The sequence below is a fragment of the Halichoeres trimaculatus genome, unplaced genomic scaffold (assembly GCF_033239565.1).
Source record: "Halichoeres trimaculatus isolate MK-OKI-2021-1 unplaced genomic scaffold, fHalTri1.1 fHalTri1_scaffold_21, whole genome shotgun sequence".
Lineage (NCBI taxonomy): Eukaryota > Metazoa > Chordata > Actinopteri > Labriformes > Labridae > Halichoeres > Halichoeres trimaculatus.
The window spans coordinates 22,816,175-22,833,367 of NW_027437199.1; the positions used below are offsets into that span (position 1 = coordinate 22,816,175).

Here is a 17,193-nt window from a genome sequence, read left to right on the forward strand (position 1 = left end):
ATCATTAACCACTGATTGATTGGCTTTTGTGGTGACATTGTTTGACTTTCTTAAGAAACATCCACATAACTCTGACAACGAGGCAGACAAATTACCTCAAAGAAAATAATTTGATCAAAGCCGGTCTTTGATTTGGTTTCTGTAACAGCACCAAAAGAAGCTCCACTTTGATGAAGCCTTTGTTCTTTCACACTAACTGCACAAGCGTAATATCAGCGTCCCAGTGTGTGATCTACATAATGCTCAAGCCAAGCAGCAGCTTTGAAATATGGGAAGCTGCTGCGGAAGTGATACAAACTGCAGTTCCTCAAGTGTCCACTGGAGGCTGGCCACAGAAACACCAGAAACCACATACACACTCATTCAATGCGCAGATCTTTATGGCGAAATACAAACGTGTTTACAGCCTGGGTCAAGGAGATTTTGCACAAAGACACACACGGCCCAGCTGAGGGATGACTTTCACTAAAGACTGTGGGTGGGTTAGTTTCACTTCGAGCTCCACAACAGCTCCTAAATCCATCTTTTCAGACTGTTTGCTGCAAAGAATCTCAATATCGTTAAACCGTCTGAGAAATAAGAAGATTCAGATGTGTCTGCCTTTCTCAGCTTTGTTGTAAAACTTAAAGAACACTGCTGTCAAAGACAGACATCTCCTCACATCACGTTTAAACATACAGGGTAAACGCTGAGAACATCCTTCAGCTGTCGGCTGTGATCAGCTCCAGAAGACGTCGTACGGAACCGATCGCTTGAAGCAAAACGCAGCTGTGAGTCTCTGATTGACAACTTCCTGTTTTCTCCTTTCAGACTCTTTACACGAGCATATTCCTGATGATCACACCTTCTTTTCTACGTGAGGTGAGAGCTCCAGAGAAAAGCATCAGTGAACTGGACTTACAAGTTTGTAAAGCTCCGTGACGCTGATCTCATCAGGGTCCACCATGCTGAACTCTCGCCTCGGGACCAGATCCAAGCCCAGCTGTCTGTAACACAGAGATTTAGACATGAAACATGAGTTAATACGTGAAAAGCAAACTGAACAAATAACACGATAGCTCAACATCACATCACCTGTAAATACATTTGGAAGATAAACTATAAATTCCCTCTTAAATTAACTCCCTCCATCCCTGACTTCTCTTTGTCCCTTCCTCTCTTTCTACTCATCCCTCTCTTTTTGTCTTCCTGTCCTCCCTAGGACGGCCCTTCCAGCAGACCAAGACGAGGAGACTCTGTCTCCTTGTCAGCAATAAAAGAGACAGGCCTGGTCGAGCATACAACAGCCCACAGCGAGGGACCGTCCACCCGTCTGCCCGCTTCAGAGATATGTGTGTGAGTGAGTGTGTAAGTGTGTGTGTAAGTGTGTGTGAGGAAAGCCCACAGCAGGAGGATGAAGGAGAGGGAACAGGAAGGACAGATTGAAAAAAAAAAGAGAATGACAGAAGCTGGGATATTTTTTTTTAATTCAACGCCCGTGGCATGGAGGAATAAAAGCAGAGGGGGAGACAGAGAGAGGTTTCTGTGTGAGACGGGGAGAGACTTGATTGAGTGAGGAGCAGCCTGCAGGGAGAGAAGGTGACAGGAGAAGACATGAGACAGGAAAGAGGAGAGAGCTGCAGAAAGCTGGAAGAAGTCAGATGACAAAGTAAAGAAGTGTCGCTGGAGCATTTTTAGCATGAATAGTTTGTTGTGTTTCTTTAAAGAGGGGGTATTTTGTTTTTTTAAAGTCTTTATTCCATCACTCTGGTACTCCGGTAGTATCTTAACATCATTTACAGTTCAAAAATCCCTATTTTTCTCTACCTGGTGTTTCAGAAAACTCTTATTTCAGCCCCTGTATTTAGTTTCAACATTACATTTTAACTGCTGTCTCTTTAAGGCCCCATTTGCACAACAACGTTTCAACCCAAAATTCAAAAATGCAGAAAAAATAAATAAATAAATCTGGTGGTTTGGTAGACCTCCACTGTACTAGAGTTGGGCCAATCATCTGGTGTAAGGGTGACTGCTAAGTGCAGAAGTGGAGCAACAGATGCACAATTTGTCAAAGGGCAGTCTGCAGAATCAGCAACACAAGCACAGTAGTTAGCAGTTAGCGACAACAACGTAACAACGGTACTCTTGTACTGTTGTATGCGTCAGTTTTTAATGAAAATGCCAGCTTGCTGGGTACTCTGCAACAGTGGCAGCAGTGTTTCAGAAAAAGTCCACTGGTGGCCGTTCTTAAAAGTTTACGCTAAAACGCTGTTTCCATTTAAACAAGAGGATAAAACGCAACAATACATTTGCGTTCCCCCCATAACTGTTGGTGTTGTGTGAACAGCCCCTAAATGGGGAGGGCGCTATGGGCAGAACTTGGTTTTTGAGTTCCACCCCTCTAGCTAGTCATGATCCAGTTGGAACCAGCATTGTTACTCTACATCCATGTTTACATTAAAACACGGGGAAAGCAGGCTACCTCCTCTTTAACTACAGATTACACTCATCAAATCAACAACTCTTCTCCAAACTTGGCCCTGAGTCACTTGAGGTCAATTTCCATCCCACACAGCGAGCCACAAGGTCTAATTCATTTTTTTCATTACTTTCAGTGATGACAGTGTTGTTGTGCAGACCAGTGAATCAATCGTGGTGCATTCAGTGACCCTCAGAAATCTAAAGCTTTGAGAGAAACACATAGTGAAAAGAAACATCGAGCCTTTTTGGACCACGGTTAAAGGGACAGAGGAGCCAATAGGATGTTAGAGTGATTCCCATTAAAAACGAGGTCTTTGTGTTTGTTCTTATGAAACTCAGAGTCTCAGTTTGGGCTATCAGCTGCACTCAGTCGGTCATGGTGGCAGACGTACAGAGAGATAAGAGATTTAATTTAGGGGGAAGAGATCACTGATATCAGACTCTGTGTCTGCATATTTCTGAATCTGAGGCTGGGGGAGAAGTAGAGTCACTTCTGTTTATTCTTCCTCTGGTTTTATCTCCAATGCATTTGAGAAGATGAAACAAAAAATAAAGCTAATGTGATCTGTCAATGCTGCCGTGTGATCTGTCAATTTAACTTAATTTTTTTTCTCTGCGACTCAGCGTATGTAGCAACAGGTGAATGTTCATTGCTTTAAATTAAAGCTTTTTTTTTTCCTCACCTTTGAAAAATTACAAATCTGATATGGAAATTTAAATCCATACAAATGTATTTATCTCTTTTTATCGAGGGAGGTCCAGCTGCAGACCTCCACTCTCAGCTGACCATGACTGAGCGGACTCTGAGATCGCCTCCACTGTCAGAAGGAAGTGATGTCAAGATTTGAAGTTAATAAAAAAAAAGGCATTTTATTGAGTTGACAATGAGTTTACAATTAAAAAGATATGAAAGCGGTCAGTGGATCTGGATATCTCTAGACATACTTAAATAAAATGAGGTAAAAATCCCGTCACCTGACTCCTGATGAACTGATTTATTATATGTTATTTTATATGATTTATATATATGTATTTATTATTTATGTATATGTTATTGACTGAATAGGCCATCTAGTGTCTTGAATTGGTTATAGGAATGATTCGAGCCAAAGCCATGAGCTGCAGTAACTTTATTTTGCCTGTTAGAAAATATTTGGCTGTCGTTGTTTTGACATTTAGAGTTTTCCATATTGTTTTGAGAGAGTAGCTGTGATATGTTTATGTGATAAAAGTTGAAATTCTGTAGCAAAACGGAAGTTATACCCATGTATGCTAACCACTAGCATATAAAAGCAATTTCTCATATATGTTAGCATCAAGCTAGGGCTTTTTGTTATACTGTTTTGGTCCATTAGAAGATGTATAACATGTTGAATGTGTTGAACAGGAATGTCTTGTGAGAGAGTAATGATCCTGACATCACTTCCTGCTAACGGTGGAGCAGTGGACCCTCTAAGTGAGTCTGCTGAGAGTGGAGGTCTGCAGCTGGACTGTTCTGAGGGGTTTAATCAGTGAAATGTTTTTTTGATGCCTCATTCAAAATCTTGATTAATCTGCAAAGTGAATGAACATGACATACATCCAATATCATGGTGAGTGAAACATCCCCGAAACATTTGTGTAACCAACCTCTAAACCCACATTGTTGGATGTTTGATTAAGAAGTGAGACGTTAAAGTTTCTGGTTCCAGCTGTAATATCATGCATTAAAAAGTTCCCTTAAACTTTTTACACATCTAAAGCTGACAGAGTGTTCCCCATGATGGATTACTGCTCTGGAGCCTGCCTCTCTTTACTACTCTTTGATTTTTTTTTAGAGTGAACAGAATCTAACAGCTGAGTAAAAAAAAAAAATCATTCAGAGAACTGTTAGCAAAGTTTAACCAATGAATAATAAATGACCTCAGAACTAATGTAAAACCAGGTGAAGATGAAATTTTTCAACATTTTGTTTGCAGATATTAAAAGTCTTCATCCACTCACTCGTTGCCCCAGTCCAATCTGGCTGTGATGTGCTGCTTGACGTCCCTCATGCGGTCATGGGTGAGGTGGCCCACCAGTACCTGCCTCCTCAGGTCCAAGATTTCATTCATCACGTGCCAAAGCCGGTGGAACAAATCCCCCTCATTCTTCTGTGGAGAGGGAAGAACCAAAACATGAGTGGAAAAGCATGGGGAGGCAGCGGAAGAGGAGATGAGTGAAGAGGAAAGACAGAATGAGGGTGACAGAGATGAAAATAGTCAGAAAAAGTCGATCGGAAACGTTTGTGAGAGGAGAGAGAGGAGCACAACTGAGGCCGACAGAGCCACTTTAAATGCAATCGAGCAAATTAGCTTCAGAGTCCTGCTGCTTTTTTACAACAAATGCATGCACTTTGATCTGTGAGAATTCATCAGCTCGGTTTAATCGGCACCCCAGATAGCTTAATAGGCCACAAACACAATCAATCCAACTAATGAGTGTGTGCAAAAAAGCTCAGACTGTTTGTACCCAGGGCCAAACACACACCCTCCATGAGAAACCTGCAGAGGCAGCTTAGCTTCACCACGAGCAGAGTCAAATAAATGCAAGTGTATGAAAGTGGATTCCTACCACATAGAGCTGCTTCCACATGGCGCCCCAATCACGCAACGTCGACGTCATTTCTGTGATGACAGAGTCCTCCACGGGGATGACGGTCTCAAATTGTCTGCAAGAACATAAGAAACGAAACTAAAGACCAAGACCAAGGGTCCGCGACCCACAGCTCTTTGACTCCTTTGCAGTGTCTCCTAATAGCTTTAAAAAATATTACTAAAATATAAATATATTTATGTTTTTTGGCATATGTGGCAAGACATAAGCAAACACCAGAAAAATGAACTGAAGGACATAAGCAGTATATGTTATCAAATTTAAGAAGTCTTCCAAAAGTTTTGAAATTTTTGCAAATCTTTGAAATTTTGAAACTGTTTGACATTTTTGAAATATCAAGAAAATTGCAAATTCTTGAAATTAAAATTTGATTGAAATTTTTGCAATTTTTGAAAATTTCTTAATTGTTTGAATTTTTTATTTTTTTAAATGCATTTTTTTATATATATTTGCAAATTTATTTTTTTTAAAAAAATAAAAAAAAATAACTCAGACATCGGATGTAAAATTTTATGAATTAAAAAAAAGACTCCTGGTTTAGAAAATTATCTACTAGATTTTATCTGGGTATGGAATTTTATTTAATTTATACTCTTTATTATGAAGATAAAGTGGATTTTGTGGCCCTTGCATGACTTTAATCCAGGTGAGCTGAGGCAAAATGTCTCCTTTGTATGATGTAAGGAAGCTGTCAAAAAGGACGTAAGCATAATTAATGATCCGTCAAAAAAGACGTATTTGTAATTAATGATTGGTATTTTTGATTTCAAAAATTTCTGTGTCAATAAAGTTATTTCACACAAAAATCTGCTGTCGTATACTTAAGTCTGTGGAAACTGGGTTCAGGTTACAGTTGTTTTTATAAGAGTGCAAAGTCTTATGAATACAACTCAACTTTCTACGACTACGAATTCTTCCCTAGGAATACGAATCCAAGCCTCCTCAACCAAAAACCCAGGAACAGGAGTCGTTTTAAAGCAGCTTTACTCACCCTTTGTTCTTGACATGGGCATTCTTCAAGTGGATGTAGCTGGATGGGAAGATCCCCTTTGGGCAGAAGATAAACAGGTTAATGAGAAGCCATTAGCGGCTAGTGCTATTAGCATTAAAGTGTCAGCGTGTGACAATGATGCACAGAATCAATACAGAGCTGAGAGTGTTTGTGAGTTTAAAGGAGGAAAACAGAGGAGAGAGGGAGCGCTGGGATTCAGCGCTAAGTGAGGCTAATAAAACAAGCTGCTGCATTTCGACTCAAGAACAAAGCAGAATTAATCTTCAAACTTCTGAGGTTACATTCAACACCCAACACTTCACACCTGAATCATCAAATCAGGTTCAATCAGCTCATTTTGACAGAGCTTTGGTAAAAGGTGGTTCCTAGGGTTTAATTTCTCTGAACTGATTTACTTTCAGCTGGTTGGGCTGCAGCTAAAAATTAACTGAAGTATGCAACATTGATGTTTTGTTCATTTTTGTCGATCTATTGATTAACCCTCAGTCTAAAATATGCCAAAGAGATAGCAAACCCAGCACATTCTACTTCTTTTCCTTGGAAAGTTTCCAGAACATTTAAAACGTATCTAAAATTCAGCGATCGCTCTCCGCAGACGAATCAATAAATATTCACATCATTACCGCTCTTTTTATTTGCTTCTCTTTGAGGAGAAAAAGGACATGCAGCCCACGCGGCCCTGAGAAGAGCTCTTGTGCAGGGTGATGCAGAGCACCTGAATACCTGAACACCTGTGTTTTTGCAGAGTGAGTGTTTTATAATCAACAGATGATGGGCAGCAGATAACAACATGCAGCTGAGCTCAGTCACAACAGAACTGTAGAAGTTGACCACCTGAATAGAGTGTGAAATTGTTAATTATACCATCATGGAGACTCCTGCAGGGTTTTAGCTTCTGTTTGGTCTGCTTCCTCTGTTATTTGGAGAGAATAGTGAAGAGTTTCCTCCCACAGCTCAAAGTCAGACTAATCAGGTTAAAGGGTCACTCTCAAAGACCCGTAGGTGTGAGTCTTTATGTTAGCCCTGATGTTAGCATCAGTGGTTTCATGTATTTAAAGCTGATAAGAGCTTATTTTAGAAAAAGATTTGTAATTCTTCATGTACAATATCTATTTCAAACTGCTCTGACTTTCCTTTTACTTAACTTTTTGCTGATTCACCCTTGAAAACTTGACAGAGAAACCATATGTGACCTTGTTTAATTAGCTTACCAGGTGTTAATGTCATAAATGAAGCATGCACTCCTAAATAAGTTTTTATCCTGCAGAATTTGAGAGTGGTGACTACAGAGGAAAGCAGCAGCAATGTTTAGTTTTTCAGCCCAAAGACATTCAAAGATGTTAAATTCAGTCTGTTTTCACCCCTTCACATATTCAACCATCCTCACAGGCAGCTGCAAGGTTCTTTTTTATAGTCTGATAACTTTGACATTTATTCTGAAATTTCTTTCGGACAATTGATGTTTATCTGTGCATCAGTGATTTGATTTCAATGTCTTTACATTACATAGGCCAAGATGTTACATCACAGGAACAATGAAACTTGATAGCAGGAACCATAAATCCAAACATTATTAATTCCAGGTTCCAAAAAATGAAGAAGCAAGTCTCCTGAGGCCTTGATAATAGAACATTTCACCCCCAAAAAGCAAAAAAAAAAACAAAAAAAACCACTGTGAAAATAATCAATGTTTACACGGAAACACAGTGGGACCAAAAACACTGTGCATGCTAGGCCTGTAGTTGGCGCTATGACTTTAGAGTAGTACAGCTCCGGCTGTGCGACGCAGTCAAACTCTGAATTTTAGACACCCCCTCATAAGACCCTTCATGAAAGTTTCTATAAATAAATGCGTTTCAGTCCACACAGAATTAAACTGATGATTTTCCTTGCTGATTTTTTGTTTTACGGTAGAAAAAGACATGCTATTTTCACCTGTCTTGGACTACTAATGTGAGCTTTTCAAACACAGCTGCTCAATGACACAATGCATTGTGGGTTGGTTGTTACGTTACGACAGGTGTTGCAGTCAATATTTGTAATAATGCTGAATTTTTGTAAGAACTCCTCGGTGTTAGTAAAAGATGTTTTTCTCATCGGACCTGAATCCCAATTACTTGGCGGCTGCTTTCAGGGCGCTAACTGAATAGTGCTGCCTTATGGAATACACACAAAAACAGCAGTTATTTCACTAAACGTCCCATGTTGTGCAAAATTCACTTTATTCTTCTTTTAGTGAAATTTGTGGGTCTTGGGCTTTCCTCCCAGCCCATAAAATACGATATTTAATGACTAAACCTGTCCTTGGTAGCACTTGTGAAGGTAAAATCCTGAAACAAAACGAGCTGTTTGGATTTTTGGGATTTGCTGACGTCAGCAATTCCCTTTTTTGACCAATCAAGAGCAAGTCTGACCTGATTGGTCCACCGGAGCAGATATCCCTATGAGATACCCACAAACCCCCTCCCCTCCCCGCCCACTTCTCCCCTGCTGCCTGAGAGAAATCTCTCCAGCAGCGGGGAGGAGAATGCCAAAATTGAAGAGCCATCACTGCTCTGGTTTTGGCTGTAAACAGCGACATAGTTCCATGCACAAGCTTCCCAAGACAAGACTAAGTGACTAGAGTTCATGTATCAAGGAAATGTGCCTGTAATGTTACGGTAAACGAGGTTCGCTGTTTTCTAAACATTGTGCACTCGGAGCTTGTGGCGCTGCTCTCAGTGCAGGGCAGAAGAGCAGGGCGGTATCAAGGGTGGCTCATTTACATATGAACTAAATCAGAGCGTTCTGAACAGAGGGGCTATGAGAGCCTGGAAACAATGCTGCTGTGCTTGATTTATTGGCTTTTTGGACCAAAACATGTTACTACTATTTCATGAAGACATCAATGATCCATATTAAACTGCAGAAAAGGAGCAGAATATGGGAACTTAAACTCAACTACAGGATCATGGAATGTTTTATCCATTACAGGTGATTTCTATGGTATTTGGTTTATCTTCATGGGTTGATTGAGCACCTGGGTTGTTTGCACTTCAAACATCATCACAATTGGTTTGAGTCACATGCTTTGTAATTCAATTCATTTCAAATCATCACCTTGTATAAATCCAACTCAAGATATAGACAATCTAACTTTTCAATCAAATATTCTGTTTTACCAAACTTCAAGAAACTACTCCTTTACATTTTAAGAAAATGGTTTGAGCAAAGAAATGTTTGTTGTGATGGTGTTTTAGAGCCGTGAGTGAGGAGGGAACACAGTGGATATGAGACCCTGCTGTACATTGAGATGCTACGTGGGAGGCACAGGCTGTCTATACTCCACATGGCATGGACCAGCTGTCTGTGCTCCACATGGCACAGCGCAGCTGTCTGTGGCTGTTTTAGTGTGTAAAATATATTATCCCCATTAGTTAACCTTATCAATGATAATGCTTGCTTCAATGTATAATGTAATGCATTTATATAATTGAATTAATGTTGATACAATTCTACATTTATTTCATTGTTGATCATATTATAGTTTGATTCATTGTCATAACTGAATGGAAGTTCAATCTTATTTTCATGTTGATCATAACGAGCACTTTCAGTGTCTTTTTTTTCAAAATCTGAAATCAGTGATCCCGATCTTTAGTCTGACAATATCACTATGTTGATTCAATCACTTTTTGCATCAGGGTTTTGATTTTTGAAGCTTATTCTGGAGTCTGCTGCCAGCGTTTTTAGTGTTTTGCGACTCCACTTTGGGAACCTGTGCATCAAAGATCAAGGTTATGATCTTTATCTCTACGCTTCATGAAATAAAGTATGAGATAAGGTTCATGTGTTGAAATGACTATCCCCTGCAGTTATGATAATGCTTTGAGAGACGTTAGATTTAACGCCCCAGCCCCATCAGTCGAAACAGCAGCCAATAAAAATGTTTCACAGAGAGAGGGCCCCAAAGTCGGAGAGGGTAAATAAGTTATGAGCTACTGGAAGACAAACATACTCATACACTCAGCTCACCTTGACATTTGGATTCTTCAGGATGAATCCTCGGTACCAGCCTGCAGAGACAAAACACCATTTTAATTTCTGACCCCTCACTGTGAAAATTACAGCGTGTGTTTGGCTCAGACTGCAGGGCATGGAGGAGGAGACATGTAGAGGGTGAGACGTTTAAAAAGAGAAGGATATAAAGGCGTGTGTGTGAGTGTGTGTGACTGTGAAAGACAAGGTTTGGACTAATTTCACAGAAGAACTTTCCACCACAAGCAGGAATGTCATCATCATTTCTTATTCGTCTATTTTTGTCACAACAGCCCTCCAGTGCGTTGCAGCCTGCAAAGCGTCTTGGTTTTAGCAGCCGGTGTTTGCACTGACCACAGGCTAACAGAGAGCAGCGTGAAGAGAGGAAACCTGTGAAACACAAACCACAGAAAGCATGCGAACCTCACTACGGCTTGTCCAAGCGAGCATGAAACAAGAAGGTGAAGGAGCTGCAGCTTGCATACGCTTTCTCTCACACCATCACACCATCCAATCTGAGCTGAAGCCAGAGAAAGCTTGGTGCGTCTGCACTGATGGAAAACAACCTGAAGCACATGCATTCAGGCTAAATGTGTTGGATGAGTCAAATCTGTCTGGATCATGACTTACTTTTTTTGTTTTTTAATCACAAAGTGTGTTTCAGTCATGCCTGTCACAACAGCATTGAGTAATGTGTCTGGGTCTGCACAGTGGAACACACGCTCAGTGTTTCCTACATGAGTCACGTCTTCAGTGGCAGCGGTCATGGAATGCCACACATTATTCAAAGCTATTAAATCAACGTCAAGTGCAAAAACACATCCGTAATCAGGGATCATTGATTCCCAGTTACTCACAATAGCAAGTGCTACCTGCAGGGTGCAGAGAATCAACCCACCTGAAGCAGACTGAATGTGCAAAATAAAGAAGCTGTATAGCATGTATGATGTAAAGGTAGAGTCTGCAGGATTTTTCAAAAATGAAATAAATCGCTGCAAAAAAATGAAAGCTTATCATGGATTGTCTTATTTTCAGTAAAAATGTCTTTTTAGACTTAATATGAGACACATTTACCTGACTAGTCTAGAAAAGTGTCTTGTTTCAAGTTATGTAGAGACAGAAATGAGGTCTCAATTGCTTTTAACTTGTAAAACAAAAACTGCCAATGCAACAAGAGAAAAGTTATTTGTATTAAGACATTATATTAGTTTCAAGCAATTTTTTTTGCAATGTTTTGTTTACTTGTGACAAGCAATTCAGACCTCATTTTTGTCTTAAACAATTTGTAACAACACATTTTCCTGGACTGGTCAGTTGAATGTGGCTTATGTCAAGTAAAACAAGACAATTTTTACTTCAAATAAGACAAAAACACTTGATAAGATTTCTGTTTTTTGCAGTGCTTTTACAGGAATAATCCTGCTCAGTTGTCACTTCTGGGCCTCTGTACATGTGTGTCAGTGTCTGTGTCTGCCTCAACCCCCTTCTCTGCCCGGATGTTGATGTTTTTGTTGTGTTGGGACGTTTCTGGGCAGAGAGTAAGTGTGGTTACATCAGCCAATCACAAAGTGCCCAGTGCAAAAATGACTTTGTGTGTTGATTAGCGAGTGGGAGGAGCTACCCTGAGCAGCTATGATAGTGGACGTAGCACGGAACAAAAAAAACAACCAAAGGAAAACAAAGCACCAAACAGGTAAAGCTTTTTACTAGAGGGTGAAGCTTGGTGACTTTCACTCATGCATGCATGGAACGAAAAAGTGACTCGCGTTAGCTTTCTGCTAACTAGGTATGTGTCCAATACCCTTGATTAGCTTGTGCTAACAATCAAAGCCAGGTGCACCGCTCTTGAGTCTCTCCTACACAAAAACACAATGCTACAGGTGGTTGCTGGGATAGTGAGAGTTTTCATGTAGTCACGGTTGGAGGCTGTGGGTGTGTGCTGCCGCTGGCACTGAGCCAAGGAGGAGGAGCCCAGTTTGGATGTTGTGTTTACTAACAAGTGCAAAAAAATTCCTGCAGAGCCTACCTTCAAGTTTTGTAAAATGTAAATGAAAAAAACCCTTAGTGTTCCACTATTTGTTAAAGAAGCTGGTGTTTTCAGGATGGGAGCTGCTGTTCTTCACTGACGCTAAACTAAACCTGTGTGATCAGGTTTAATGTATTCACCGCAGAGAGGGACTTAACAAATTTCAAGAGTGATTAAAGCATCGAGTCAAAAATCAATTACGGGGGCGGTGCCTTCGCAGACAGGAGCCACATGTTGGTGAAGAAAGTCTCTCATGTTTTGAAGTGTCAGAAGGATCAACATGAGGCAGAGCCATTAGTCTGTCTCCTGAGCTGTCAGCAGCCGTCTCTCAGCCCCCTCACTGCTGCCAGCGTTTGGATCCTGCTCCTCCCTCCAGGACCAAGCTTTCCGCTGGCACTGCTATAGTCTACTTCCTCTGGGCCTTTAACCGCAATATCACATCGCTCTGGCTGTCTGCACAACTGGCTGACTCTGACTCTGAGCGAGCGTTTCTGCCTCCCAACAGGAAGTGAGACCGAGTGTGTCAAGTGCTCTGGAAGAGGGAAGTCTCTGTGTTTGTGCACGACTGCTGAAGATCTGCATCAGAGTGGGGGTTTTCTGTGATTTTATTATCCTGGAAATTAAAAAAAGAGTTTGAATAGAGGAAGAGAGAGTTCAGAGTGAAATAGGAGACAATGAAACTCTGAGATGGGGAGGGACAGACGGTTAAAGAGGGAGTGTAAGAGAAAACAAGTAGAGGAGAAAAACAGACTCAGCGTGGGCAGGAAGGCGGGAAGAGCAGCCAGTCTGTGGTGGAGGAAACAGTAGCAAACATGCATTTCCACAGGCACTTATTACAGAATGAGGCTGCTCTTTTTGTGCACACAATGCACCAGCATGTCCTTCATGAAGACTTAGGAGAAGTGTCGCCTCTACCAATTACATGAGACTGATTCAGAGGGAAAGAGATTTTAATGAAGAGTCACTGGAGCTGTGTTTTGAAGAAGAGGAAGCAGAAGCAGTTTTATTGTTTCTTAAGACTGTAATTCACTGTTTTCACTTCACTTCTCAAACAAAACCAACCATTTCTGTTTCTTTTCTCACAAACTCCAAGAATGAAATCATACTTCACCTTCACATTTCTCCAGGATCTGCACCGTGTCGCCGATCTCCAGCGGGAGGCCGTGCTGGACCGTCCCTCGGAAACTGGCCAGCACTACAAAGAAACACAAACAAAAACCACCCACATGAGTCTCCTTTTCTGCTGCTGGAGCTTTGACATGCAGAGTTTGAAAGGGGTCGAAAGAATCAGCAGAGCAGAACAACACAAAAACAGAAACAGTCCTGGGAAAAAAAAGGAACTGAGCTGAATCGATAATCCGTGTAGGTGAGATCAAATCATCTGTTTTCACACAAATTCAGAACAGTCATCCATAAATCATGCTTATATAAATATATTCTGTGTCATACAGAAAATATCAAGTTGTCTAAACATGAGGGATTCCAAAGCGCTCGGGGTCATGAATAATTCTGCAGCTGCAAAGCCTCCTCACCTTGGTTTATCTGTTTACTGCTCGGGTTTCTGCACAAACGAGAGGCTCAGGGAACATTCTGGACCATGTTCTACAGAACTGAAACAACCCCTGAATATTTCTACAAGCTCTGAGAAAGCACACAACAAAGAGGCTGTTATCCTCTGGGTCAGACATCCACATATCCATCCTTTTTTCACTCAAATCAAATCAAAACAGACCCAGAGCAGATGTAGAGATGGACTTAAAGGGGCACTCCACAAGAAAATCAGCTTAGGCCTCATGAGGAATATTATCCAGCCATTGAAACGAGAGGATAGTCTGTTGATGTGATCAGGGTTATCTCAAACAGAAAGCTGGTGTTACAAACCATCGGAGGGATATAAAGAGATTTCTAGGAGCGGCTGCAGGCATGCAGGATAAAGGACGGGGAGCTGAAAGAGAGATGTCTGATGCTGTTTTCATGTTGGGTTCTGACTACGTGTATTAGCTCCTGCAGAAAATTACAGATCATTTCAACTTTGCAAACTCTTGTCTAAGTGGTAGGTTGTGCCTGCAGTCGCTCCTTCAGTCCCACAAACAACGGTGTAAGAGAAGAGTTTGAAGCCGGTTAAAGCAAACCCAGGAACTGCATGCTTCCTTTGGCCCTTTGCATGTCTGTGTTTGGACTACAGAACCAAGACCCAGGTCCAGTGTGTAAATCATGCCAGGTACGCACAGTATGGAGAAAAAATAAAAGTAGTTGCAAAACATTGCGAGACCAGTAGAGGGCAGTAAGACAACAACAAAGGCCATTCAGCAAAAAATTATACATTAGAAGGCATTTCTATTCATTTACAGGCAACACTCAGCATTGAGCATTGAGCATATTCAGCCTGTGCTGGTTTGGATTTCACTGCAGATGGTTTTGTCAACACTTTGATTGAAAACTCTAAAATACCAACAAGGCTCACAGGGAGAGGAGAGTCAGAAAACCATTGACACTGAGCGATTATGTAAAACTGGTTAGCAGAGTGTGGCTACCACTAGCAGAGCTAGCACCATCAGTCTTCAGTCTGTCTCGAGGTTTACTGGCAATAGTGTTTGGTTTCATGTTTTTGAACACTTTACTTTTATCAAAGCGCTTGTTGCTAAGGCCTGAAAGGGGCCTGACCTGCGATCTCAAAGCGATGGTTCCAATGTCTTTTGGAATCTTTTCCAATATTGTAACCCGATGTTTGGTACGGGAGCCGTGACCTGTGAGTAGGGTTGCCAACCGTCCCTTGAAAAACGGAATCGTCCTGTATTTGGACTCGAGCATATGCATCCTGTGCTGAACCGATAAGGGACGCACTTTGTCCCGTATTTCTCTGAGGGTCAAACATAAACTGCTATATATTTATGGTTTCAATGAAAAGCAGGGCGATTTATACGAGAAATTACGGTAATTCCATCCCATTCCCCTCTCCCGCTCTGTGGCCAATGAGCTGACCAAACACTCACACGTTGCTATGACGCCACAGAATGCGGCTCGCCTCATCGGGCTTCGCTGCGCTGTCACTTCGTGTTGTTTGGGGAGATGATAACACTGCAGCATGGATGTCGCCAGCATGGAGGCACAGCTCTTGGATGAGTGTAGCGAGCATAGACTGTATGGTAGCGAGAGACAACCCCCCCCCACCGTCTCGTCCCGTCCCATATCCCTCTGCCTCACAGGCAACCCTACCTGTGAGTGTCTACTGCGGGATATTGTCCTTATTTGCAGCTGTTGTCATTTTTATATCAGTGACTGAAATGTCATTTTTCACATTCATCCTAAAAACGACACATCAGCCACCATCGGCATGATTCTCAGTGACACATTTTTGGGAATGGAAGACTCCAGAGACATCCACATACCAGTGCTGGTTACACTGCACTCTGAGTGATCAAATGCCAGTTTAGCCAGTTTAACAGCTTACGTACAACTAGGGATGGTTTTCAACTACATGAAAAGTCGTTAACATGAAAAAAATCTAGTATTTCATGTGGTGATGGCTTTGTCCCATCTACGCCATTTTTACCAGATGCTGGAGCTGTAACGCGTCAATAAAAAAAGCAGATCAAGCAGGATAGGAAGTTGTGCACAGGAACCCCTTGAAGATGCCCAGTGACTTTCAAAATTATACAAACCATGTCCAGATAACAACTCTGCACAGCCATGAGAGCGAGGCTTGCAGCAGAAAGTCGGGCACTGTACGCCAGTCGACAGTTAAAGGCAAATTCCATCATCTGTATTCAGAGAAGTAAGTTTGATGATTGACATGCCAAGCAAGCAACATCTCTCTTCCTCTTCTTTCTTTTCATGTTATGGATCAACGTCCTAACAAAGTATGCTACACTGCAAGAGGACACCTGATATCTGTGCTTGTTTTCATCCGGGTATTCAAGAGTTACAGAATTGCAGCAGCCATTACTCAGTCCCAGCTAGTGGAAGGTGGCTCCACCACAGTCTCCACACAACTTGGAGCATCAATTTGGGTCTAGATTAATACAAAATGTGTTTTCATTCATTCATTCATTCATTCATTCATGGGGTGGTGGTGAAAGAAAATGATTCTGTGCAGAGGTTGATGTGTTTCAGGTGTTGGTTAAACCTCCAGGAGAGTCACACTAAAGGAAAGCCTGAACTCCAAATAGAAACTCATCTCTCACTCTGCTCCTCAAGCTCATTAAGTTTGACTCTTCAGGCAGGATTTCTTTTATAATCTGTTTTTGTAAATTGCTCCCAATGAGCTTCTCAGGGAGCAGTGTTAACCCTGATATGAAAGTAATCTTCAGATGTGTTTGGAGATGATATAACACACATCAAAGATTAGCGTTTGCTCATGTTTCAACACCCAGTCAGAGTGTAAGAGATGCTAAGTTAGGAGGTGAGACAGAGAGATGCTGAGGAGCCATTAGCAATGAATAGAGCTGTGAGCTGTGGAGAAGGCTTCAGCTAAAAGTGTCAGCTGACAGCTCTGCAACCACTAACAGTCGCCTCACACACACATGTGCATCAGAGTAAACCCACACAGTTAAACCTGTACGCACAGACATGTCGAGCAGCACACGGATGCCCATAAAACACAGACATGTGAGCGCTGACAGATCCTTCCACACGCTCAGACTCACACAGGGAGCCTATTCAAAGCGGAATGTATGCACACACACACACACACATACACTGACATGCATTCACACATACACTGCAAGATGGAAAAAAAAATCTGCAGTGGAAACGTCTAACAAGGGTCCCTGCCATGCACGGCTAAGAGGGATCCCCTTTCAACTGGAGTGAAGAGAGGATTTCATTAGGGCTCCTCCAGTGTACCTGAACGCACCATCCCAACAGCACAGAGAGAAGCTGTCCCCACTGAGAGGGATTATATTTAATCCAGCCCAATTTAAAGACACAGGGAGCTGCACCAGGGGAGTTTAAACATAGAGACACAGGGAAGACGCTGTGTCCTCACGTGCACTCTCTCGTAGCTTGGTAAATAATTATGTGAAGTATTTCTGTTGTTTCTCTG

General features: G+C 41.6%; 1 protein-coding gene across 11 annotated transcripts in view; it reads right to left on the reverse strand.

Annotated features, from left to right (window-relative positions):
* dock4b (dedicator of cytokinesis 4b) overlaps positions 1 to 17,193 on the reverse strand; it is a 200,803-nt gene that overhangs the window by 133,080 nt on the left and 50,530 nt on the right. For all 11 annotated transcript variants that reach the window (XM_074697800.1, XM_074697796.1, XM_074697793.1 and 8 more), the window contains exons 2-7: positions 13,261 to 13,344; positions 10,121 to 10,161; positions 6,086 to 6,141; positions 5,053 to 5,149; positions 4,444 to 4,592; positions 902 to 986 (exon numbers count right to left, since the gene is read on the reverse strand). In XM_074697800.1, the coding sequence (XP_074553901.1) occupies positions 902 to 986; positions 4,444 to 4,592; positions 5,053 to 5,149; positions 6,086 to 6,141; positions 10,121 to 10,161; positions 13,261 to 13,344 (512 nt within the window). The remainder of the gene's footprint in view (positions 1 to 901; positions 987 to 4,443; positions 4,593 to 5,052; positions 5,150 to 6,085; positions 6,142 to 10,120; positions 10,162 to 13,260; positions 13,345 to 17,193) is intronic.